This window comes from Pocillopora damicornis, chromosome 10, assembly GCF_964200805.1.
Source record: "Pocillopora damicornis chromosome 10, jaPocDami1.2, whole genome shotgun sequence".
Taxonomy (NCBI): Eukaryota; Metazoa; Cnidaria; class Anthozoa; order Scleractinia; family Pocilloporidae; genus Pocillopora; species Pocillopora damicornis.
The window spans coordinates 20,834,653-20,859,694 of NC_142679.1; the positions used below are offsets into that span (position 1 = coordinate 20,834,653).

Sequence of the window (25,042 nt, forward strand, 5' to 3'; positions counted from 1 at the left end):
CCAGGTTCCTATTCTAACTGGTACTAACAATTTAGAAAACAATAATTATTCGCAGAAATAAACAATGCGCGGTGTCTATTATCAAGTCTCCAATGTCTTTTCCTTCTTCACCTTAACAGCCAAAGTACCCTATTAGCTGCTCATTTGCATGATTTGCGTACGTCATCTAAGCTAAACAAAAGCATCTGGGAATTGCTCCGTGTTGGCCTCTTGACGCGTCTACAATGGTTTCATTATGTCTCAGGGATTTAGATGCTGTAAAATTGCTCCCAGTCAAAACAGCTCGAGATTACTTCATGTCAATTTAGTTAATTGAAATTGCAAATGAGGCTAGGTATAACCAGTTACAGAAATAAAACCAGATCGTCGTGGCATGTGAAGTGTGCTAAAAACGATTCTTAAAATCTGTGGAAGTTGGAGTTCTTTCATGTTACCACCTGATCTTTCCTCTTGAGTGCTTGATATGATTACGTGCTGATCGCAGGGTCATTGAAAAAAAGGTATGCTTGTATTTATTGTGATGTTTTGTTTTGTTATTTCATGTGGCGGTTACCCGGTTACTTTGAGAATGTAAGAGATTTCGATGACTGAATTAAGCTTGTCTGACGAACTTATATATTTGTGCCTGCTTGAAGACCGTGGACATTCACAGACAAAGTGTACCTCGCCGTTCGAGGAAGAGTTAAACATATGAACGAAAATTATACTAAAAGCATGTGTTTCGCGTAAAACAAACTCAACAGTCAAGAAACATCATAGATATTAGACCGATATGTTTTGTGCCTAATAAAACTGACTGGAAAGAAGCGAAGGTTACCCAGCAACAGCTTGAAGTCATATACTGAATTTCATCTGAACTGTACAAATCAGGTTGTTCCCGGCCTAAAGAAGGTGATCTAACCATGTGGAAATACTTCGGTTTCCAAGGTTCAGTTACTGACGCGATTTTCCAGTTTTAGTTTCACAAAATCATAGAAATAAAGACAGCGGGGTTATTTTGTCTGAAGAGAATCCCTTCATTACAGACTGAAATGTCGCTTAGAAAATTGTTCAGTCTTGAACATCAATCTTCAGAAGTCTTTTGTTGACAACTGACATACTTAATTGATCCTCATTTTAATATCTTTAGCTAAACAGAGTTATTTTTTTTCATCTTTAGCGTTGTTATTCCCTTGAACTTGGCACAAATTGAAGTTCGTTATTCATGATTCATTTCTCTCGGTTATGTCTGGTAAATTATGCAGTAAATCCCAGAAGATGGTCATTTTTTTTGCAGCGTATTATTCAAGTTGCTGTTAAAAAGTCTGGTATGATTTTTGGATGAGAATTATTTTTTTCGTAATCTTCTTGGAAGCTTCTTCGAGTACCGTGTAGAGCAATCCTGATGTAATTTTCCGAGCCGATCTCGGTAATGATTACTTTCGAAGATACCTGACCAAAACAATATGTGAAACCGTAAATCGGCACCTGGTTCAAGAGTAGTTCCATTTAATTTATAGGCGGCTTTTAGATTACGAGTCTTTGGGGAATTTAAAACTTTCCTAGTCAATACTTTCTTGAATAATTCCAACAAAGTCGCACTCATTTATATATTACTTCCAAAATGTTATTTCCTACATCTTTTGAAATAAAGTGCAAGAAACTCAGTTTGAGCAAGGACTTCCAATACAAATTAATATCAAGACTGAATAGAGTATATAACAATTCACACGTCTACAAAACTTGACGTATTATCCGATTTTTTTAGAAAGTTAATTTATCGCAGGTCACCTTCAGACTTGTGAAGAGCCGTTTATTCAGACGACGACTGATCCAATTAAATGTATGGCACTGAAAAAACCCTAATCTTTGCGGCTTTGAAACTTTCTTTTAGTGCTGATTTTTGTAACTCGGCAGAGGGTCAGTCCAATATCGACTGTATATTTATATCGTCTGGCTCTGTCGTTTTTCTCATCATTTTGTTCCCTGACATGCGCGGTTTACTAGATTATGAGAAACCGACGAGGTGCGAGAGCGCTTTTAGGTCTCATAAGGGAGCCTTACTATTGTCAAAGTTGCTCTGAAATAACAACGATAGAAAAGTGTTATTAGATGTCCCATTACGTAATAATTTTCGATGTGATCATAGTATCGACTGCACTCTACCAATGTTCTTCTGGCGATGTCACAGTGAGACGAACTACAAAGCTATGTGCACCTTTAGCATTCATCAACTGTAGTTTGGGCATTTCGATCTCGGTTTTCTAAAAGAAAAAGTTCAATAGTCCGTTGTCGTACAGCTCTTCCAGTAATATCTTTGTTTACTGAAAGCATCCATACTCCGGAGATACTTATTCAGCAGAGGCTTTTAAAAAAAGCTTTAATAATTTTCAACCTGGTCTGTTGGAGGAATAAAGTGTCAAACTTTATTTGCGATAACTGACGCCAGCTTTCATCCGAAATTTACAAATGAGAGTATTTTCAGCACTGAATGGAAATATAAAAGGATTAATCTGGGGTCGTGGTTGTCTTAGTCATAGAAGCAGTTAACTTGATGATAACTCAACTATTCTTGTTTTTTCTGCAGCGGGTACAACTAAGAAATAAGGGCATAGCAAATTATGACACAGCACACATTTCACAGCCGTAGTTTTGCTCGTTAATTCTCTCTCTCACCACGAGTCTTTAAGTCTTTTCTCGAGGCTCTACTTTTTGGTCGGACAGGCTGATCAGCCAATCACATTGCATTTTATAATTAGCGGTTCTTTACTGATGTATTAATGCTGGCATAAGTTCACACTTGCACTATCAGAAAACTACAAAATCTGTTACTTTCTTTTTCCCAAGGTAGACAATGAAGTCTGGATCACAAGCACTTTTCTAAGAAATATTTCTCCCACTACGGAATACGCGTTTTTTTGTTTTATTTTGTTTTGTTTTTTTTGTAAAAAGAGACTTTTTACTTTATTTAGCACTCACTTTTGACCGACAATGTTGAAGTTCATGTGGAGTTAGTGGCACGTCATATTGTAAATATCGTACCTAAAAATTTCAGCTTCTCTACTCATGTTTGCAGACTGCCTGGGCATATTTCAATTTTGTGCATCTCGAATTTACGTGGGGGGCCAAATTTTCATTTCATTACAGATGACAATAGTATCAAAAAACTAAAATTTGCTATATTTTCAACGGGGTGTTAACACAGATCATCAACAAGACAGAAAAATTGGAAAAAAGAGAAGAACAACTCTGATAATGCTGAATCGGTTAATTGGGTTTGTTTATTATTTTTGTTAAAGAAAAAGATCATTCTCCTCGATAATCCATTATTTAGCTGGACGTAGGACGTTCTTGTTAGAACCTAAAAATTAACAGGCTTCACAAAGTGAGATCTTTTATTAATGAAAGGCAAATATGTTGTTTCAGAGAAGTTACATAACGCCAGATCAATTTTCAACTTTGCATAAAAATCGACAGAAATATCATAAAACGAATGAAACAAATAATGAATAGACATATGTATTTAGTATGTCTTCGTTCTTTCATCAATTAAATTTCATGAACGACAATTATTTTTCGGAGTACCTCTTAGCAATGAAAATTAAAAAGTCATAAAAATACAACTGAAGAGGGTAGAGAAATTTTTCGAAAATATTTCGGGAATGGGTAACTTTTCCAAGTTTTTATGTCCTGTCGTTTTTAAGATAGTGTTTACTTTAACTTTTATTTTTGTTATAACTGAGCTGAGCTCAAATTTCTGATGAAAATTGCTTGATAGTTACGGTCACCTTTCTTAACTGGCGTCACTATTTCTTTGCATATTTGAGGGGAAAAAAAAGTGTTTTGATGTTGCTGTCGTCCGAATTACAATAATAACATTCGTTCGAAATTCAACGGAGGACTGATTTGTGTCCTGCTGTTAAAGTTTCACGGTGACTTCGTTTTGCATCGTTTTACAGTCCATATCATCTGCTTAGTACTGGTCAAATTGCGCCTGCTTGCCATCATTTTCTGCTTTAGAAAAAGTTCGCATTGAGGAGCCCGCTGCGAGCGCTACTTGATAGCTTTTTTGACCTCATCTCTGCAGAAAGGCTCAGAGAATAGCGCAGCGTGTTACAAATAGAGATTGAAGCTGTTTCCTTTTTGACGGTCGACTCACGGAGCTACATAAATTACAGCTGATTCGTATCAATATCATTAAGGAAATAATGTACCCGACCAATCACAAACTTGATTCCGTCACGTGAGTAGCAGGTGCTTGACAAGCACAAAGCAATTGAATTATAATACAGACTTACGTACATATTCTTTTTTAGTCTTACAGAATATTCTTTCCTGTTTTTTTTATTTTTTTCCCCATTACTGCTGTGCTTGAACTGCCGTGATTTACGATTTGAAATTTTCTTTTATTTTCTATCGTCTATCGACACCACAGTTGACCAATGTTCGGCCTCTAAGTACTGAGTGAGGTCTGGATCTATAATTTCGCATTACACGTGTTAGGTGGGTAAAATAAACCGAACTAAGGTTTACTTTAAAGCGCCTGTAATTTGCATTTTGATCTTTCTCGCCGGGTATGTTGTAAATAAATTTAACTGATCTAAGACATCAAAAGTTGCACCATTCGTATTAACCGCAGTCAAATTAAGGCGCTTTGCTGTCGCTTTTGAATACGGTAAGAAAATATGTTTTCTTCGGTAACCACAATTCGGTTCTTTTTGCCCGCCAGCTATGACGGTCTTTAATACCATCTTTAGACGGCAATTCAGGTAAATTCAGGCATATTTCTTTATGTACCTAATGAAAGGCGTAGCGCCGAGTCTCATGCTAATATAAATTTTATTTTTTCGTTTGTTTTTAGGGACCAATCGAAGCAAGCATAACTAATTTTAACCAACGACACTTGGTTGTAAGTTGTGTTTTGTCTGAAATTTGCTGCTTGTGTCACCGGTAAATTTGGCCAGAAATTGTTGCCTGTGGCTGCTGAATGAAATAAATACGGGTAGAGAGAAGACAATTCGAATCTAGAGTTGAAATTTCAAGGAATTAACGCTATCTGCTAGACTGCTACTTTCGAAACGAAGAAATAGGAATATTACGGCTGTGAAATCAAGCGATCTACCCTGGTTTGTAAGTACGAGATGGTAAACATATCGCTTTCATCTACTGACCCTTCATCTAGTTAAATGTCTTATTTCATGTACCTTGAGTGGGTATGGCTAGATATCAAAGCTTTCCGTGGGTAGCTAGCCAAATTGACAGGAAATATTCAACTGGAAATCCAAATATATGCAACCGACTTCGTGGCCGAAGCCCTTCGTCTTCAAGGTTGTTAATTGCCTGCCCTTGACAGTTAACATCTTCTCAACTGTAAGGATTATCCGCAGCTGAGGGAAACAAGTTAGATAAGGTATGCAACGCGAAGAAAAACAAAACACCGAGCGTTCTCGCGAGGATGAAGCCGAAAAAATACGGAGCAATCCAAGCTTGGTAGAGGAGTGCAAACTGACTAGAGAGAGTGAGCCTCGATATGAAACTGAGATCGAAAACGTCGATGAAAGCTACGATGTGTTCCAAGAATTTATGCCAACCGCCTTCTTTTTCTTTCACCGCGAAAGACGTCCAAGGCGATGGTTCATTCGCCTCGTTACATGGCCATATCCTTTTAAGCTTTTAAAGTAATGATCTTGATATTTATAGGATTCGCTTTTCATGAGATTTCTAGCAGGTCATAACTCTTGGATTGACGAGTATCTTTCGGAGGCTATGTGGTACGACCTTTATTTGATGTTTTTTTTTTTATCCTTAGAAGGGAAAAATCTTTGATCGGGTTCCCTTATCTGGTTATTTTTTATCATTGATATACGTTGTTGTTCACGAAACGTTTTGAGTCATAAATTTAAATTTTGCATGACACGAATTTAAAATTTAAATTTTTCATTTTTAGCTATGTCTACATCGAAGTGTTCGCTCTGAAAAACCGATCAACTTCCTACTTTCTACAGAACGCAGTCATCGGTTTAAGCATTTATCTTTACAAGAGTTTTTCTTGATTTTGCCATAAAGCATCTGTCAACATTATTCATGATGATTATGCGAATATTCCTTGTCAGGCTTCCAGCTAAAGTCACTTTCTCGGCCAAGCAGTTTCTAAATGGTATATAACTATATAAATGCTTTTCGATATCATCTATTGAAATTTTAATGCTCCTAAAAGCGGTGAAAGTATTTTTTCACTAATCTTATCCACGGATCAGTAATTAATTCATTTTATCCACTCAACTGCGGTTTTGAGACGGAGTCGCAATCAGGTCCCTCTTCATTCTGAAATATCCCAAAAAATGATAAAACTGTGAAAATTACATTAATACTGACGTTCCGGGAAAAACTGCATTATTTGCCCTTTTTGTGCGCAGACAATTTTTGTTGAAGAAAAATGTACATGATCTTTGAAATATCTCTTTGATATGTTTTCAAAACAATTGTATATTTTATTTTCATACCTAATACTGTTTAACGTGGCCTACTGATCTTTCGAATGTTGCACAATGTGTACTGTGTACACATTTTAAATCACTCGTTCTTTTCTATCAGTGTTACCAGAAGCTGAAAAATGTTACTTTAACAAGACACAATTTTTTTTCCTTTTTCGATTGCAATACTCGGATCGTTCTTAATTTCCGGTGAAGATATATTATTATTCAGAGAAATGGTTTGTGCATGTTAACTTTCTTTTAGAAATTTGAATAAAATTTGAAAACTTCAAGTGAATAATCCAAAAAGGGATGTTTAATGCATCATGTTTCACCTGTGATACGTTGACCATGAATTAATTTTAGTAAAAAAAAAATTTTCAGACCATTTTGCATCGAGAATTTTATATTTTCTATGAACTCTCAAAACTCCGATACTATGAAGAATCAAGAGGAAATGTTCTCTTTGTAAAATGTATTGTTAAGAAAACTGGAAGAAAAGTTCATAAGTGCTATTTTTCACACGTTTCCATGGGAACCATTGTAGAAGTTTCTTTTTGCGCTGATTTTGAGGCGACATTGTTCAAATGCCAAAGCTCAGAGGAAAGCTTTTTTTATTGAGATAAAGAAACATTTAACGGCTTTCCCGAAAGAACCATTATTATTCTTAAAAATTGGTTTGTGGAAGGCGACAGAAATAGAAACACTTTGTTGTTGATGAAATGAACTAAGCTTTTGGTCACTGAGGTTCTTGGAACTACGTATAATCCTTCGCTTCTCATCGCGGGTGCCCCAGATGACCATATTCTGTGAAAACTTCCTTTTTACTAAATCAAGGTTGGTTCTCGTACTAACAAACTATAGCTACCACATTGATGTACTGCAACTAATTGTATGATAAATATCCTTTGGTCAATAAGACCCTCAAGGTTTGTACCCTCTGACATAGGGATGTTTATCCGGCGATGGCTAGACGCTTTTTCAAACGTTGATATATAATTCTATCTAAAATGCAATCCATTAAACTTTGCGACGTTCAAAATCTGCAAGATGGTCATGATGACAAAAATTTATTTTCCGGAAAATTCGATGGAGGACAAAGCTCACATCGAGGACAACTACTCAACTACTTAAATTTGCTTATTTTCCGTAATTACCCCAAGACATTGCTTTGTGTGTAGACTTAAGAAACTGAGAGTTTCGAAAGTATTACGTAACTCATCGAGTCTTCTAGAAACTAAAGTCAGCTGTACATGAAAATTGCAATATGGCTTCGTAAACTTTTGTTTGTGTTCAATATTGACATGTTCGATCAATAAGATTTTCTTTTAATTAGTTCCTCTTTACACAGAAAGACATCAGTTAGACTTGAAATAACGCAAATTTGAGTCAATGAGTTTTTGGTACTGCCGCATGAAGGGTAAATTGTCAAAAAAGCTTTTAATTACCATCTTCTGTATTTGCAGCTCTAGGGTACATTTTTCTTCAAAGTGTGAATCAAGCTCTGAATCCAGGTTGTCTTTCTTTACACTGCTAACGGTGTTTTTTATTTTTCTCGATGTTTCAAAACCAAGAATGAACGGAAACGCTTCATTACTTTTTCTCAAGGCAAGACTGCATTAAAATTTCATTGGGAAGAATTTCAGTTGTTCTTAATGGTGATAGATTGTTCAGTACATTTTGTTTGGTTAAAATGTTGAAAACTGACAGCAGGATATTAAAACCTGCTTACATTAAAAACAAACATAGCCGTTACCATTAATATTCACGAGCGACTATCATTTCGGTGATAAAAAGAAAAAATGTTCTAAAAACAGGGTGATCTTAAATATTAGATATTTACATTAGAGTTCTTCTTCTTGACAAAAACTAACAATAACTTCACATAACGTCCAAGCATAAAACGTTTGGTAGGTTTGTAAAAGTTCTTTTTTAATTATTAGTTTCCCTTAACATTCTTCAATTATTTTGAGCGTTTGAGTATCTTAGTGATTCTTGTTAACTGCGTCACACTTGGATTGTACGATCCTTTTGATCCGGAATGTCAAACACAAAGATGTCAGACACTGGATGCCATGGAAAAAGTTATTTACACATTCTTCTTGGTGGAAATGTTATGCAAGTGGATGGCCATGGGACTGTTTGGGAAACTGGCGTATTTCGGCGATGCATGGAATCGTCTAGATTGCTTTATTGTAGCTGCAGGGTAAGAAGTTGAGTTTGATGCTTTGAATATCTTAATATTAAAATGTGCATTTTTACTGCGCATGAGTGTCCCAGTGATCGAGTCACGCGTGGAATATAGATTGCAGGGCACCAGCTCGGTTCCCGTCTGGAGGCCCGTTTCTCGAAGGTTCAAATAAGTTAATTGGCTCGTAAAGCCGTTCTAATTTTCATTCCAGAAAGGGATTTCAAAGATTTTGAAAACGATACTAAAATAAATACAAGCTGAAGAAACAAAGTGGTCTGGTTAGGGTGCCAGAAACTGCTTCTCTATTGTTTAAATTATGGGTTATTATGGCGGGTTCTTGATCATCACACATTTCTCTAAAAGTGTCTCTGTTCATCCAGGGGTATAAATGGATTCCACTAAACTTTCCGGGAAATTAGCATTCCATCCAGAGATGGGAGTGGTAGTACCTCCAATCAACTCACGTTACGAAAACCGGAATAAACTCCAGCAGTTAGCTCGTAACATTTAACCTTTCCTAGCACGCAGACAAAACATGGAAAATCGTATGACTCGCTTTAACCACAAAAAAAATTTCTGTAAACTCACGCCATTAATTTTCTCTCTCTGTAAGAACGTTCGAATTGCTGTACAACAAAGGAGAATACCTGAGTGCTGTTCGTGCCATTCGTGTTCTAAGACCCCTCCGCGCCATCAACAGAGTACCAAGTAAGTAAATTTTGATATGAGTTGTGTAAGATTTTTGGGACAGCCGTTCTTATTTTTTTCAAATTATTTAGATAAGCGAGACGTCTTTTATGAATTGAAACAAAATGACACAAAAAAACAACAAATTTTTGGATGTTTTGGTTTTGTAAGTAACATTGCTATTTTCAACCATTTTTTCTGTGATCATTTACAGGTATCCGAATTCTTGTGACGTTATTGTTAGACACCTTACCAATGCTATGGAATGTCCTGGCCATTTGTTTCTTTATATTTGCCATATTTGGTATCGTTGCTGTTCAGTTATGGAGAGGCGCCTTAAGAGGGAGATGCTTCCTTGATTTGCCACAAGGCGTCACAGAAGATAGGTTTGTGTTTTTAATAAATGGTGAAACAGAAAATTAACTCTGAAGTGTAAATTAAAGTGCTACTTAAACCCATGAATAACCCACAGGGCGTTAGCCCTAATAAAGGGAAACAGGGAACCACACGAGGCAAAGAAAAAATCTTTTGACCTCGGTGGGAATCGAACCCACGACCTCCGGATTAGATCTACCGTTACTCTGCCGACTGAGCTACGAGGTCGCACAGAGAAAGTCGGGGACGATTTAGGATGGTGAATCGCGGCGAAGAGAAAGTAAGGGTACATACGAATGTTGTGCCGCGTAGCACTGGGAACACAAATGGTGAAACAGAGAATTAACTCTGAAGTGTAAATTAAAGTGCTACTTAAACCCATGAATAACCCACAGGGCGTTAGCCCTAATAAAGGGAAACAGGGAACCACACGAGGCAAAGAAAAAATCTTTTGACCTCGGTGGGAATCGAACCCACGACCTCCGGATTAGATCTACCTATCGTCCCCGACTTTCTCTGTGCGACCTCGTAGCTCAGTCGGCAGAGTAACGGTAGATCTAATCCGGAGGTCGTGGGTTCGATTCCCACCGAGGTCAAAAGATTTTTTCTTTGCCTCGTGTGGTTCCCTGTTTCCCTTTATTAGGGTTAACGCCCTGTGGGTTATTCATGGGTTTAAGTAGCACTTTAATTTACACTTCAGAGTTAATTCTCTGTTTCACCATTTGTGTTCCTTGTGTTTTTAATAGTTCACCTCACATTGTACAAGTTGTGCAGCATTTGCAAGAAAAGTCATTTGGCTATAGAAGCTCTTCACACATATCGATTAAGGTAGTCCATCATGGTAGCGTGATTTATCCAGCCTGAGGCAAATGACGCAAAACAGGGCAATAAGTCCATTCTGCAACGGTACCTCCTTTCAGGTGCTCCCTTAGAGAAAGAAAAGTTTATAGGGGCGTTTCTATTCCACCCTGGACTTAATCTTATGTCCCCAATTCTCGCATCATGTCATAGCTTACACCTTCACATACACATGTTTACAAGTATTGTTCGAAGAGGTATCGGAAAAAGCTACTGTTGGCATGTTTGTTTCCGGAAACCATATGCTGTGTGCTGTATGAAAAAGATTTGTGAAGGCAAAATGAAATATAGCACAACGATGACATTAAAATGTTAAGATAGTAATTACGACAAAACATATTTTTTTTCCTCTTCAGTTACAATTTAACAGATTTCTACATACCTTCGTTCGACAACCCTGATTTTGTATGTGCCGTGACTGGGGTACCAGGAATGCAAACATGTATCAATGAGTTTATCCCAGCCTTGAAGAATGAAAACAGAGAATGTACACTTACCTATGAAGGATATATCAATCAATCGAGAAGATCAAATAATTCAAATAACTGCATAAACTGGAATCAATATTACACAGTCTGCCGGAAGGAGGGTGATAACCCTTCATGGGGAGCCATTGGGTTTGATAATATTTTTATTGCCTGGGTGGCCATATTTCAGGTTTGTAGCGCGTCTAGTTCCTTTATACTTGAAAATAATCTTTAGTTTAGTCATCAACTCATAAAATCTTCGCCAAAATTCAATGACGAAGTAAGTTTCATATAAACTAGTAAGATTTCTTGCAAATTTACGAAAAAAACATCATTACCCGGGTAAATCTATCCACAGGTCTGCAAAACTTTCTTAATTAGCAATAGTCTTCTTTTGAGTATTTTTCGCCCCACAAGGTTTGCCATAACATTTCCTCTTTGTTCCATGTCTTGCTCAAAAACCGGCGTGTCTCTCTCCTGACTCGTCCTTGTCAATTTTTTCTACTTTGCCTAACAAGTCTCGAATGTCAAAAAAATCGGGATTTTGTTACATACATTTTCTTCAAACATTATTTACAGTCCTCCAAGGGCATTTCGAAATAAAAAATGTAGCGTAATTGTAATTAAATCATTGTTAGGAAGAGCCTCTCCAAACTTGCCGTTTTACTGCAGGTAATTACACTGGAAGGTTGGACAGATATCATGTATTATGTGCAAGACGCCCATGGATTTTGGAATTGGATTTACTTTGTAATTCTTATCGTGGTAAGTTCTTGATATAATTATTCTGCTAAGTGGAAGTTACGAGAGGAATTCTCCATCCACTCACTATTTCCCTTTTCATTTACGTTAGCAACTTGCGAAAAACGCTTCTCCGAAGAAGACGATTGATTGATAAATAAATTGCCAGCTACATCTTGGAAATTAAGTAATTACAACTGAGTTGATAACGAAAATTGGCCACAGTAAAGTGTTCAAAAGCTAACGTTTCGAGCGTGTTAGCCCCTCGTCTATATATCGCTCTGACGAAGGGCTAACGCTCGCAACGTCAACTTTTAAACTTTTTACGGCGGCCAATTTACATTATCATCTCAGCTGATAATATTAAATTACCCTAATATACTCTCCCACCGACGCATCACCATAGTTTCTTTAGAAACTTACTTCTTTACTCCTGTATCTTCGAAAAACGTGCCAGCGATGCTTTCTTTTATTTTTCAGATTGCTTCATATTTTATGACTAACTTATGTCTAGTCGTCATAACAACGCAATTTCAAGAAACTAAACAACGCGAAAATGAACTATTACGCGAGAGTCGGCGGCGAGAGGGGACTAGCACTAGTACCATAGCTAGCAGCCGATACGGAAAAGATGGCTGTTGGGTGGAAATACTTAGGTATGTCGAGCATTTAATCAGAAGATTTAAACGAAGACTTTATAGGCGATTTAATTGGAAATATTGCGATAGTGGAAGTAAAAGGAAAAAAGCTTCAAAACACAGGAGACGGAGACGAAGAAAGAAAAAACTTGTCTATCATCATCACCATCATCACCACCATCATCACCATTATCATCATCACGTGCACTGCACTGATCCCGACTGTCCATGTAGTAAAGTGGCGCCGCAGTTTCCGGTTCATCCCGGAAGTGCCGACGTCACACCAAACACGTCTACAGTGGATATTCAGCCGATTCAATCGAAACACTTTCAACCATCTGCTAATACTTTAACGGTGCCAGGACAAGTTCCTGGTAACGGGACATCGGGACGAGAAAATGACAACGGGAAAGGAACGATACCAACCATTTCGATTATAACTGGATCGTCCTGTTCTGTTCGCAAAGAACCGTCTTCGTCCACGCATGGAGGTGAAATGATCACAACAGCAACTGCTGCGGTAGCTATCAATGGAAAATCTGCTATGGCTGACATGGCAACCCACACTTTCTTGTCAGCAGCCTCGCTCTCAAGCGCAGCCGCAACTGCTACAGCCAGTGCAGCTGCAGCGTCAGTAATACATAATGTTTGCTCATGCGCGGTAGAACATGTGGAGGAAGATATCAAAGTAGATTATGAATCTGAGTGTGTTTATGAAGAAGATGGTGGCAGTGAGAGCGAATTTACTGACGATGAGGTTGATGAGGAAGAGGATGGAAAGGACACAGCATGCTCTCGACTGCGTCAAGTGTGTCGAAAAAGCGTGGACAGCAAATGGTTTATGTATATCATTATGGCGGCTATCTTCTTGAATACTCTCAGCATGGGTATTGAGTACCATGGGCAGGTAATTAAATTGTTTTTAATATCTGACAATATACGGAGAAATGGCGGCAAAGATTTTGTCTCTTCGGCTCCTTGAAGGTGAATAGTATTGGCTAATCACTCGTGCACTGGCCAATCAACGCGCCTAAAAAGCACTTTTCATCTTTGTGTTATAAAATCAGTAAAGTCATTTTAGTTCTTTTTTTTTAGCCTTCAAAGATGACAGAGGTGCTTGAAATTTTGAATTACATCTTCACGGCCATATTTGGTATTGAAATGGTGCTAAAGTTGATAGGCATGGGTCCCTATGGTTACATCAAAGATCCTTTCAACATATTTGACGGGTTTATCGTTATCATGAGGTTAGTGGTATAACTTGTTAAATTTTTTAACTTTTGTTTCTATCTGCTTTGAACAATAATGTAGTTTATCATAAAACTGGATGTCAAAACAAGTGAATGTCCAAGAAGACAATGCTAGCGGACTGTTGCTTCGAACTGCAGTCGTTTTCTGAGGACTACAGAGCAGTAAAAAAATTCGAAGAAATAAATTTTAATTTTTTAAATGGGAAATAACAACGCTTATTTTGGAAAAATGGAATTTTGTCAGACGGTCAGGTCTTTAATGATATAGTTGAAAAATTGACAAATTCTTCGTCAAACTTCAATCAGATCTATCCATTTGTTCCTTTTTTCAGCATAGTGGAGCTATTTGGTGATGGTAACAGCAGTATATCGGTTCTGCGATCTTTCCGACTGCTGCGCATATTCAAGCTGGTCCGTTTCCTACCAGCCCTCAGGCGTCAGTTACTCGTGATGATCCATACAATGGACAACGTAATGACTTTTCTGGCTCTATTAATTCTCTTCATTTTCACGGCCAGTATACTGGGTATGAATCTTTTCGGAGGCAAGTACATGTTCCCGGATGAAGATGGGGAAAAAAGCGCAGCTCGCGCAAATTTTGATGACCTTTTTTGGGCGCTGGTGACTGTGTTTCAGGTAAGTCATTTTACAACCAAAAAACAGTAATTTCACGACCAAAAGCTTTGTTGACCCAAAAACAGATAGAATGCTACGTTTTTCGCAGTCATATCCTTCGTTTCGAGATTTTTGTTCAATTTTGCTTTCAATTATTTTTGTGTATGTTGACAAGAGTCGTAATAATCCATAAGAAAAATACTCCTAGTCAAACGAAGGCAATCTTATGCACACCGAGAAAAAATGTGTAAACTACTGTAATAAGTCATAATTGCTGCTGTATGTCCTATATTTGGCTTGACATGCTAATATGTGTTTTTTTATTGGCTAATAAACAACTTAATACATTTGCTCAAATGCATTAGAATTTGTCCACAATAGCCGTAAAGGAAAAAGAACACCTCTTTTTGCGTCCTTCTAATGCATTTGTGCCATCGTCATCATATTACGAATAGCGTCACAGAGTCTCCATTTTACTCTTATAACGTGTCATTGCTTTGCACTTCTGCTAAACAGGTTCTAACGCAAGAAGACTGGAACACAGTCATGTATGACGGCATGAGAGCTACCTCTAAGTGGGCAGCTTTGTACTTTATTCTTCTGATGACCATTGGTAACTACATTCTCTTCAACTTGCTAGTGGCTATCCTGGTCGAAGGATTTGCTAATCAACCGGTAAGATCCTGTGTTTGCGTCTTCTAGATGCTCCTCTACTGCTCAGTCCAGATGATTTTCAAGTTGTTGCTTTATCTTTATCACTGTAGATTTAAAACTACATATACATATCTATCTCTTCGTTGCCAGGAAAAGACTGGAAGCACTTGGAGTCTAAAATCACGAGCCTCAAGCTCAAGAAACAACGGGGACTATGACACTTGCAAGGAGTTAGTCTCGTATCCTGTCAATACCCCACGGGTTTGTGTAAGCCGCATACCCTCTCACGAAGACACGTCACATGGAAATTATAATGAACCGGATAAGCCAGTTCAGCATATGCGCTGCTCGTTTCCGTCTCTATCGCCTAAATGTTCACTCTTTAGAGATGTAAGTTAGGTTTATTTTATTTTTCATTAAGATCATATATTGGTTTTAGAGACCGAAGAACCTCCTAAAATTTGTCTCGCTCGTAACATTCGACTTTTTAGCTCGGTTGCTAGTAGCGCGCACCTAGTACCTTAGGGGCATGGGTTCGAGCCCCGTCGAAGCCTCAATTTTTTCAGGCTTCCTTTAAGCAACTTCTGCTATTGAAGCTCACAAACGAGGTTCATTTCTTTACTTATAAACCTTGCGTTTTTTGACAACGGTTGATGCTTTAAGGTGCGCAGAGGGCGAAAGAAAGCCTCCTTCCCGTTCTTCACCTTTAACTTCTGCTTTCTCTCGCCCAAGCCTTTCTGTTACTCCCTTTCAGCTCGCGCTTCTCCCGCGAGGTAGAGAAAAGGAAACTGCAGCACGGACTGTTCGTGACGAGCGAGAAAACCTCTGAAACCGCGTGTGATTGATTTTTTAATTTTAGGAGTGTCACGCCTCGGCCCCAACTTCCCCAGCCAGTACCTCGCCTCACGTGGCACGGAAGACCTTGTCATTTGGTGATACAACAACTATGGTGATTGCTAACCCCGCGCATGCAGAGCGATGCATTACTTCAGATGATGAAAACGAGGTCTATAAACTCAAATAGTTATAATTGTTCCGATATACTACAGTTGAACTTTCCCCATCGGATGCATACGACAACAAAATGTTGTGAAGGAAACATACTGTTAGCAGAACTGGCTGATAAAACTGCTCTATGGATAAGGAAAATACCGTCATTGATTAGAACTTCCCATGAACCTCATTCAGCCCTAAATTTTCTCCTCTGGTCTTATAAAATCTCCAAAATAATAAGAAAACCCCCGGGATTTAGAGACTATTTTAAATTTAACTATAAAGGTATTTCTGACTTTTCTGATTTAGGATGTCTGCCTAATTATAGATCCCATCCATAAAAATTGCAAAATTCTAAAGACCTTGATAGGCCTTACTGAACACTCTGTTCCTTGATAGGCCTTACTGAACACTCTGTTGGGCCAAAAAAATCCTGAAATTGATAGGAGGTTCCAGTGCAAACTTAATTTCAAGACTATTTAATTTGATCGGTAACTTTAGAAATGATGGAATATTTCTTGGATAGTTTTGGTTGCAAACTGGCTTGGTCGCCCTGACTTTCCCAACACTGATGGTTTGGAATGGAAACAGTACTGAAAAAGACCCACAATTCAGTGCTTTAGTTTTAACCCTTTCCTTTTAAACATCTACCTTGTTCTGTCGCTCAGGCTAGCGCCAAAGAAGATGACGAATCAGTCGTTGCGAACGAGGGTGTCTCGAGATGCTGTCCTAGAAGGAGAAACTGGTCTTTATATCTATTTTCGCCGTCTAACAGGTAAGAATGCGTCAAACTTAGAACTACGCTTACTACCGCGCCTGCTGGCGCAATTCAACTTGCACTTTCATTTTTCAACGACACTAACATGGAGAGAAACATTCTCTGAGAAACCTTGACCTCAACTGAAGGTCATAGTGTACAATCTACGACACAATTCTAGACAAAATTAAACACGGATCAAGTGGAGAACTCCTATTCTATTCGCCTAGTTTTTAAATATGACCTAGCTTTGAAAACTGGTACTAAATTTTGTAAATATTGAAAAATAATTAGTATAATTAATTATTATAATTAATTAGTTCTAAATTGGAAGTTTCGCAACATAAGACACGTAGTTTTTATCTCAGGAATTAATAAAGACTATTATTATTATCATTATTATTCAACTCTCAAAAACCCCAAGCAAACTTATTCTACACCCTACAGACTTAACTGATGTTTGCGTATGAGAGCGCTTTTCTTTTTAATGGAGGAAAACAAAACCGAAGAAAAACCAAGAAAAAGATCAGATGACGAGCACAGCAACACTTCTCTAACCTTATCTCTCGGTTTTAATTTTACTGACTTATCCCGTTTTAGATTTCAGATTCAAAATATATGCATGTTCGACCTTATTTTATTTGTGTGTCTTCATAGGTTCCGCCAGTGGAACATCGCCCTGTATAAGAACAAGTGGTTTGATCGGGTGATATTATTCTTCATCTTGTTAAATTGTGTGGCTATGGCTCTGGAAAAACCTGGCTTGAAAAGTGACGACAAGGTAAGTTACTGATTCTTTGAAAATTTTTATAGCTACAACAACAATCCTTTTCTACGTGTTTGATAATTATTATAGGTTGCATGTTTTCTTGTCGGTTCACGTTCTGTTTCCCAACGATATGATTATGTGCATGTAGGAAATGATTGCAGTCCATAAACCAGACCAATAATCTAAAGAGAATTTTATGAAACGCTGCGGTAATGGACCAAAATATCGGCCAGTAATTTTGTAGATAACAGAAGTAATGAGACGTCCAGCTCGAAATTCGACTAACTTCAAAACACGACGTACTTTTTGAGAAGTTAAGACACTTCTCCTTGAAAAAGAACAACGCATGCCAAAAGATTTAAGGCCAAATTTAAAGACCTGGTCGAGTCAAGAAAAAAATTTCATAATTCCTTTCCTCACTGAAGGCAACCCTCATAACAATTTTCTTACATTGCAGCTGAAGAAGGTAATTGACATCTGTATGTACATTTTCCTTGGAATCTTTACTCTCGAGATGATGGTCAAGGTACGTAAAACACTTCCCATTTCGATCCAGAAATATCAAGTGCAAAGATGGATGTTATGGAGTATCCCTCTTAAATTGCATTGTTATTAGTTCCGAAGATAATTTTGTTCTTCCTCAAACAGCAACCCTCGATAGTGGAATCAGGCCAGATGTATATTTGATCACCGTAGCCACCCTCTCCTTCTATCTCCACAGGTTATAGCTCTCGGTTTCTGTATTGGTCGGGATACGTACATGCGCAATTCTTGGAATGTGATGGATGGCTTCTTAGTACTTGTCTCCTGGATTGACGTCATCGTCTCCCAGACAACTAAAACTGAAAGTTCCATTCTAGGAGTGTTACGAGTATTTCGAGCGCTCAGAACACTTCGACCATTGAGGTAAGTATGCAACAGCCGATCTTGTCAATCTTTTGCCGGTTTGATTTATTTTTTTCTGAATGAATATTCTTCATCATTTGAATGAACTGTCGCCTACGCAATCAGTCTTACTCCAATAGGTTTATATATCGATAAGTGAATACATAGAGGTTCTATGTCAACCCAACCGTAGTTTGTTAGGTTCATTCTTGGTAACAAAGTAAATGGTTCAAGAGAGTTCCCATAAAAGGCCTTTTCTTTTTTTCCAATGTTTTTTTTAGGGTGATAAGTAGAGCACCTGGTCTCAAGATTGTGGTGGAGACGCTAATCTCTTCCCTAAAACCGATTGGAAACATTGTGCTTATCGCTGCGACATTTTTTATCATATTCGGCATCCTTGGTGTACAGGTAAGTATTTACCGAATCTCATTTCTCTGAATTTTTTTGGCATTTTTCAAATAATGGAAAGACGCGACGGTAGAGAACTGGTTCGTACCCACTGAGAGTGCTCGCAATATGCTGTTGTAACTCGTGGAAAAAGAAGATTCTGAAACGAATCTAAGTTGCCAGAAGAGTTTGCAGCTACGAAAAGAGTGACAAATATAAGGATATTGTGTGACTAAACAGAGGTTAAGATGGCACTAGAGAAGATTTTTACGGAAAATAGGCCATAAAGTTTTATTCCAAGCCGTCTACTTTCAGCTATCTCACACTAGCATAGACTCTGGAGATCTTTTTTACCACTTTTCTGCGGTTTGATTTAAGAATCACACGAAAGTTAAATGATAACTTTGTTATTTTATGCCGTTACTGTTGCTATGAAGGTCCCTTTTATAATTACCGTTTCATTTCATAAGGTTTTAAACGAGGAAACTAAACGAGAACGAACAAAGTTGTTTCTTAGAAATCTGCAGCATTAACGTGTTCATCATTTGAACTGCATTTAATTGTTCACAGCTTTTCAAGGGAAAGTTCTATCATTGTAAAGACAGTGATTACCCCACAGTGGTCACAAAAGACGACTGTCAGCAACTAGGACTCACCTGGGAAAACAAGGAATACAACTTTGATAACTTGGCGAGGGTAAGATTTATTCCGAGGATTTTAGTTTTTTTGTTTGTTTGTTTGTTTCTTTGAGTAGTCTACACTGCTAGTAATGAAATAACTTGTTTACGTGATTCTCTGCTAGAATTTTTAGGGAAAAAGTATAGGACAAAACAGAATAATCAATAAACGTTTCCTCATCTAGTTTCAAGTTATATTCAATCAGTTTTGTATTGTCTCCTATAGGCGCTTTTGACTTTGTTCGTATTTTCCACTAAAGACGGCTGGGTGACCATAATGTATGATGGGATAGATGCTGAAGGTGTTGACAAACAGGTAAATAGCTGATTAGTGATAACAACACACAACACGAATGATAGAAACGCAAAACGAACTGTCAAACGATGGTGTTGCCCACGATTAAATTTACCTGATGCCCTACCGTAAGGCTCTAAGGTAAGCCTGTTAGGTCCCTCTTCTTTGGTAGTTTATCAGACAGTCAATATTTTATAGTCGTCCCTTTATACGACTGATCCTCCCCCCACCCCCTTGCGTTCCCGTATCCCCTTTTCCAAGTTCCCTCTCCCTCCCCCCAAAAAATTCCTCTGACCCTTTCCCCGTAGAGAGATAATGACTAGTCCGAAGATATTAGAGCTTATGATTAACAGGGTATTGTTACTCGAAATGAAATTGGTGTTAAGAATTTAACTTTTCCTTCTTTCATAGCCAATTCCAAACAGGAACAAATGGAACGTTTTATATTTTGTGGCGTTTCTCTTATTGGCGGGGTTTGTGGTGCTGAACATGTTGGTTGGTGTGGTTGTGGAAAACTTTCAGAAGTGTCGCGACATGATAGAAAAAGATCGCCTGGCTGAGAGAGAAAAAAAGAGGGCAGAGAAACTTCAGTCTGGTATGTTGTAATCAGGCATTTTTATAATTGCCTTATTAAAAAGAAAATCTTTTCTTTAGCTGTAGATAACATCAGGCTTTTTGAGCTGACTTCAGAGTTGAATCTTGACTAATCTATGCCTACTTTTTCTCACAGAGGCTGACAGGGATGAGGCGGACGATTTTCCACAACCTCGAAGGTTTTTTCACCGAATTTGCACTCATGGCTACTTTGACCTTGGTATCTCGGCTGTTATATTCCTGAATGTTATTTGTATGGCTATGGAGCATTACAATCAACCCGAAGTGAGTCGGGCTTTCATCAGGAAGTTTCTTTTTTTACTGTAACTAGATAGTTTTGTTTCACTGAACGGCATGTGAGTCCATATTTCTCCTTCACCTTTACGAGACAATCTGTGCGGAGTCAGTCGAGGCTGACAGCCGCTTGTTCATGGCAATAGCTTGTCAGAATCCTGGAATGAAGCTGATTTTCATTTAAGGCCCTTGAAGTTCTGTAGCATCCATGATCTGTAAATGCAAATATGTACCACTAAAGAATAATGTTTTGTCTTGTGAAAGGGCAAGAACGAGAACTCAAGTGACACCACTTTTGTCCAACTCTTAAAATCTCTTTGATCCAAAGTTTGGAAATACAAAAAAATTTTCTGTCAAACTCGGCCTCTCAAGTTCTGCGAAAAATCAGTCTCCCCCATCCGGGTGGCCGTTACAACTTGTTGCATAAATATAGCGCCGTTAGGCATTTATTTAGTTACTTGTTTCCTTCAACCTATTTTATTCGATTTCCTCCAGGAAATGACATTGTTTCTTCGATACGCAAATTACGTATTCACAGCTATTTTCATCGTGGAAGGCGTTGTGAAGATTTACGCTCTGGGATTCAAAAAGTACATCAAAGAAAGGTATGATCACTCATTAGTGTTATTTTCAGCGCTTTTACTTTCTTGTTTTTAAGTTTTTTCTTAAAAGCGTATGAATGTAAACTGTGTTTCTTCTCATCAGATGGAACCAGTTGGACTTGCTTATCATTCTGTTATCAATTGTCGGAATTGTCCTGGAAGAAATGAAATCTAAGCTGCCAATCAACCCGACTATCATCCGAGTTATGAGAGTGCTTAGAATTGCACGGGGTAAGCATAGTTGTGGCCTTATTTGCGCCTTACGTACCATCCACCCTCCCACGGCATGCCGCTCACATCCCTAGAATTTCACGCAACTCCACTGGCTCTATGTTGTTTTAGTTGTCACGCAACTCCCTTGGCTCCATGTTGCTGTTGTTGTCACGCAACTCCCTTGGCTCTATGTTGTTGTAGTTGTTGTTATTGCTACTGATGTTTTTTTGAGCTCAGAAATTTGTCTGTAGTTGTCTTGTATACGATAATTCTCGATCAAGAGAACTCAGGGCCACAATAGTGTATGTGTTTCCTTACTCTGTTACTTTTTTACTACAGTTCTGAAGCTATTGAAGACTGCTGAAGGAATCCGAAAACTGCTGGATACAGTCGCCGAGGCCCTACCGCAAGTAAGTAGCGTTAAAACTAAACATCTGCGCACTGAAGAAATGTTGTGTTTTGTGTGAATATCGAGTGACAGGCATACGTCATTGTGTCAGAACACAACGGGATTTAAGACTGGATGCTTGGTGTGTATCCTCGCCGATTTAAGTTTCGGTCAATTCCACGTTTATTTGACCTCGGGAATCTGCCTTATTCGTGATATTTTCATCGTTGTTTTTTTCTTAGTAAAGTCTTTTGGATCTCAGATAAAATAAGCTTAGCTCAGATTTTCAACCAAGCGGCAACCGGTGCTTATATATTTCGTAACGTCACTTGAGGTTGGGAGAGCGGTGTATATTAAGTTGTCTTATCATCATCATCTTACATGCCATGTAGAGGTTACACCGTCATCCTTCTCTCCTACTTTGGATAAGTTTTTACATAAAAGAAATGTAAGCAACTATGCATACGCCTGCAGTGTTATGTTGCAATATCCACTAATTAAAAAACTGTGACATTTTTTTTAATCGCAATACAGGTTGGCAACCTCGGTCTTCTGTTCCTTCTAATGTTTTTTATCTTTGCTGCTTTGGGAATGGAGTTGTTTGGTCAAGTGGGTACGTTCTGAACGGTCGTTTATTGTCATTTTGATGTTGTGCTTTGAAAATTGTTTCTTAAGTTATATGTCATGTCTTACTAACGACACTCATCTGAAACTTGCTCTATTGGCTTTTGTTCTTATTGGCTATTAAGCTTTCATTGATTCTCACTTCATAGCGAAGCTGTCATAATTTTTGGTTTTGTTTTTGTTTTTTTCTTTATAACAGAGCTTGTTGTACCAGGCCCATATTTTTTTTATCGAAGTGCGTGTAAAGCTATCTAGCAAATAAGAGTTAAAACACGTTCGAGGCTATCCACAGGATAGAGATTTATCCCATAGATAGCTTTAGTCATCCTTTGGACAACAGGGCCTCACAAATAACATTTCTCTTTCTACCAAGTATGCACGGACGAAGTACCATGCGAGGGACTGGATCATCACGCTCACTTCAAGGATTTTGGTTTTTCAATGTTGACATTGTTCCGAGTGTCAACTGGAGACAACTGGAATGGAATTCTGAAGGTATCAAACAAATGTTACCAACAGTTTAGTGACATAGTCTCGTTCATCTTCATCGTTATCATTATGTTGGCATTATTATTAGATTTATCAGTTTTATTAGCATTATCGTCAAAGTCATTTTCGTTTTTTCATAGTAAGAAGTCGTTCCAGAGGCGCTCGCAAATATTCAAATACCTTTACAGGAAAATTTCAAACTTACGGTTGCGTCGAGTTCGATCACGAAACGTGCTCACAGTAACTAAGGAAAAGCTAAATAATCTCTTGTTGTTGATATAATTGTTTTTGACCGATAATATCTAGTCACCAAGAAATATGAATTTGATTTCTTTCCTTTTTCTTTTAACAGGATATAATTAACAAGAAGCGTTGTGAACTGAATCCCACTCCAGGCTGCACTGCACTGGAACACATCGCACCCATCTATTTCGCTATATTTGTCCTAGCGACACAGTTCGTTCTTCTGAACGTAGTGGTAGCCGTCCTGATGAAGCACTTAGAGGATGCCAAGGAGGAAAGTCCTACAGCGTCTAAAGAAGGGTCAGATGATGTGTCGGCAATGCAAGTGGATGGAGTCTCGGATCTCAAACATATCCAGGGAGAATCTTCTATAGATCACGAGTATCGCATGGTTCCTTCCAGTACGAAAGGAAAAATTGAATCGAACAATAACCCAATGGTTGTAGTTCCAGTCGTTGGCTTTTTAAGGCAGTCGAATGGCTCTGATAGCAGCTTAAGTTCCTTTGGCCATGTTCAACCTGAAGGTGGAAGCAGTCATTGGCTTCCAGCGATCGATCAAACAAAACCTGAGCATAACAAGAGCCTCGCTTCAATACGACTCCCACCAATCGGAAAGAATTCGGATAAAATCGAAGATTCATCGCTGTCTGAGCTGTCAAGCCCCGAGAATGACAAACCCAGCAAAAGGCTAGATGGTCAGATGTCTCCACGGGCTCCCATCTACGTCATGAGCGAGGACAGCGACTTGTATGATAGTAACATGGAGGTCGATCACGATCACAGCAAAGTGTTTAAACCGGTTGAAAGATCCGCCAAATCAAAAGGATCTGTTCGTTCACCTTCATCTCAATCAAGCAGTGAGGACGAGGGAAAGAATAACAAATCACAATTCAGAAAGCCTCACCACAAATCAGAATCCCCAAGAGGGAAGACTCGCAAAAAGCAACCTAAAACGTCCATCGTGTCACCCAAACCAGAGAGTAAACCAGCAAAACCTGATGCTCGGTGGGCATCTCCAGTATTAAATGTGGAGAAAGGCACAGAAATAATCAAACTAGATAGTCCTAAAAAAGACGAAAACCAGGGAACTGATTATCAAATGCAAAGCTATGTGTGATAGACTTTCGTCAAACGAAAGAAACATAAATTGGACAGAGAATGTAATTTTAACTGACACACTAAAGGCAAAAAGAGTTGCCGGGTTTTCCCTCATTAGTGAACTTCTTTACGCCCTTCTTTTGTTGCGGGACAACAGTTTGAAAACATTGCAGCCAGAGCTAAACTTTCCTGCCGAAAGCTCTTGCATTTGAGGACTTATTCGCCCGTTTAAATTGAGCGCATTCTGATGGCTAAACATTCTCGATTCAAGAGACATAAAGTAAACAATTAAAATAAGTGTAGGTGTAGAAGTCTTATTTTTGTAGCTGTTGACCGATCGTTGTAAATAAAAACAGCTCTCACAACGTGTAAAAAAATAAATAAAAAGTAGACGATTCCTGTCTCTTGACAGGACCGGGCAAGATATGCAAGGAAACATAAAGAAGAAGGTCATAGTTTGTCGAAATTCTTTAATCAATGGTATATGGTTTTTAAGAACAGAATAAAGCAATTGCAATGTTTTAGGTCACAATATTCTTCTCATCTTCTCAATGCCAGTAATGTTTCATTACTCGGGAACGGAGGCTGGACCATTTGAATGATTGTGAAGTGAACGGATGAGCTAAAGCTTAATGGGTAGGACACTCCTTTGCTCGAGAACACGACTGTTTATCATCACTCACCTAACAGTGCGCGCTTTCATTGAGGAATACTACACAAAAATCCCCGTATGAGGGCCTTAAGCAATGGCATAAATAGGACCAGTCTAGGCCATACTGACCCGCAAGCTGGGACCAAAAAAAATT

General features: G+C 38.3%; 1 protein-coding gene across 1 annotated transcript; it reads left to right on the forward strand.

Moving 5' to 3' along the window:
- The first annotated feature begins 358 nt into the window (after positions 1-358).
- Positions 359-24,762, forward strand: LOC113666731 (voltage-dependent T-type calcium channel subunit alpha-1H). The gene is made up of 28 exons (XM_027182520.2): positions 359-500; positions 4,841-5,636; positions 8,416-8,658; positions 9,257-9,351; positions 9,545-9,716; positions 10,920-11,220; positions 11,703-11,795; positions 12,252-13,316; positions 13,505-13,656; positions 13,992-14,295; positions 14,791-14,949; positions 15,079-15,318; positions 15,788-15,934; positions 16,590-16,696; positions 17,336-17,459; positions 17,905-17,973; positions 18,169-18,353; positions 18,614-18,740; positions 19,290-19,415; positions 19,623-19,712; positions 20,103-20,286; positions 20,422-20,570; positions 21,075-21,184; positions 21,285-21,412; positions 21,734-21,804; positions 22,317-22,395; positions 22,780-22,901; positions 23,248-24,762. The coding sequence occupies exons 2-28, from the start codon at positions 5,392-5,394 to the stop codon at positions 24,253-24,255; spliced, it is 5,895 nt and encodes a 1,964-aa protein (XP_027038321.2). The 5' UTR covers positions 359-500; positions 4,841-5,391; the 3' UTR covers positions 24,256-24,762.
- Positions 24,763-25,042: the final 280 nt, after the last annotated feature.

What these genes read in the sequence shown, in the direction of transcription:
- LOC113666731 (XM_027182520.2), top strand. Translation starts at nt 5,392, where the DNA reads ATGCAACGCGAAGAAAAACAAAACACCGAGCGTTCTCGCGAGGATGAA. An exon ending in CGCTGGTGACTGTGTTTCAG is followed by an intron (nt 14,296 to 14,790) that starts GTAAGTCATTTT and finishes TCTGCTAAACAG; the next exon opens with GTTCTAACGCAAGAAGACTG. An exon ending in GGCAGAGAAACTTCAGTCTG is followed by an intron (nt 20,287 to 20,421) that starts GTATGTTGTAAT and finishes TTTTTCTCACAG; the next exon opens with AGGCTGACAGGGATGAGGCG.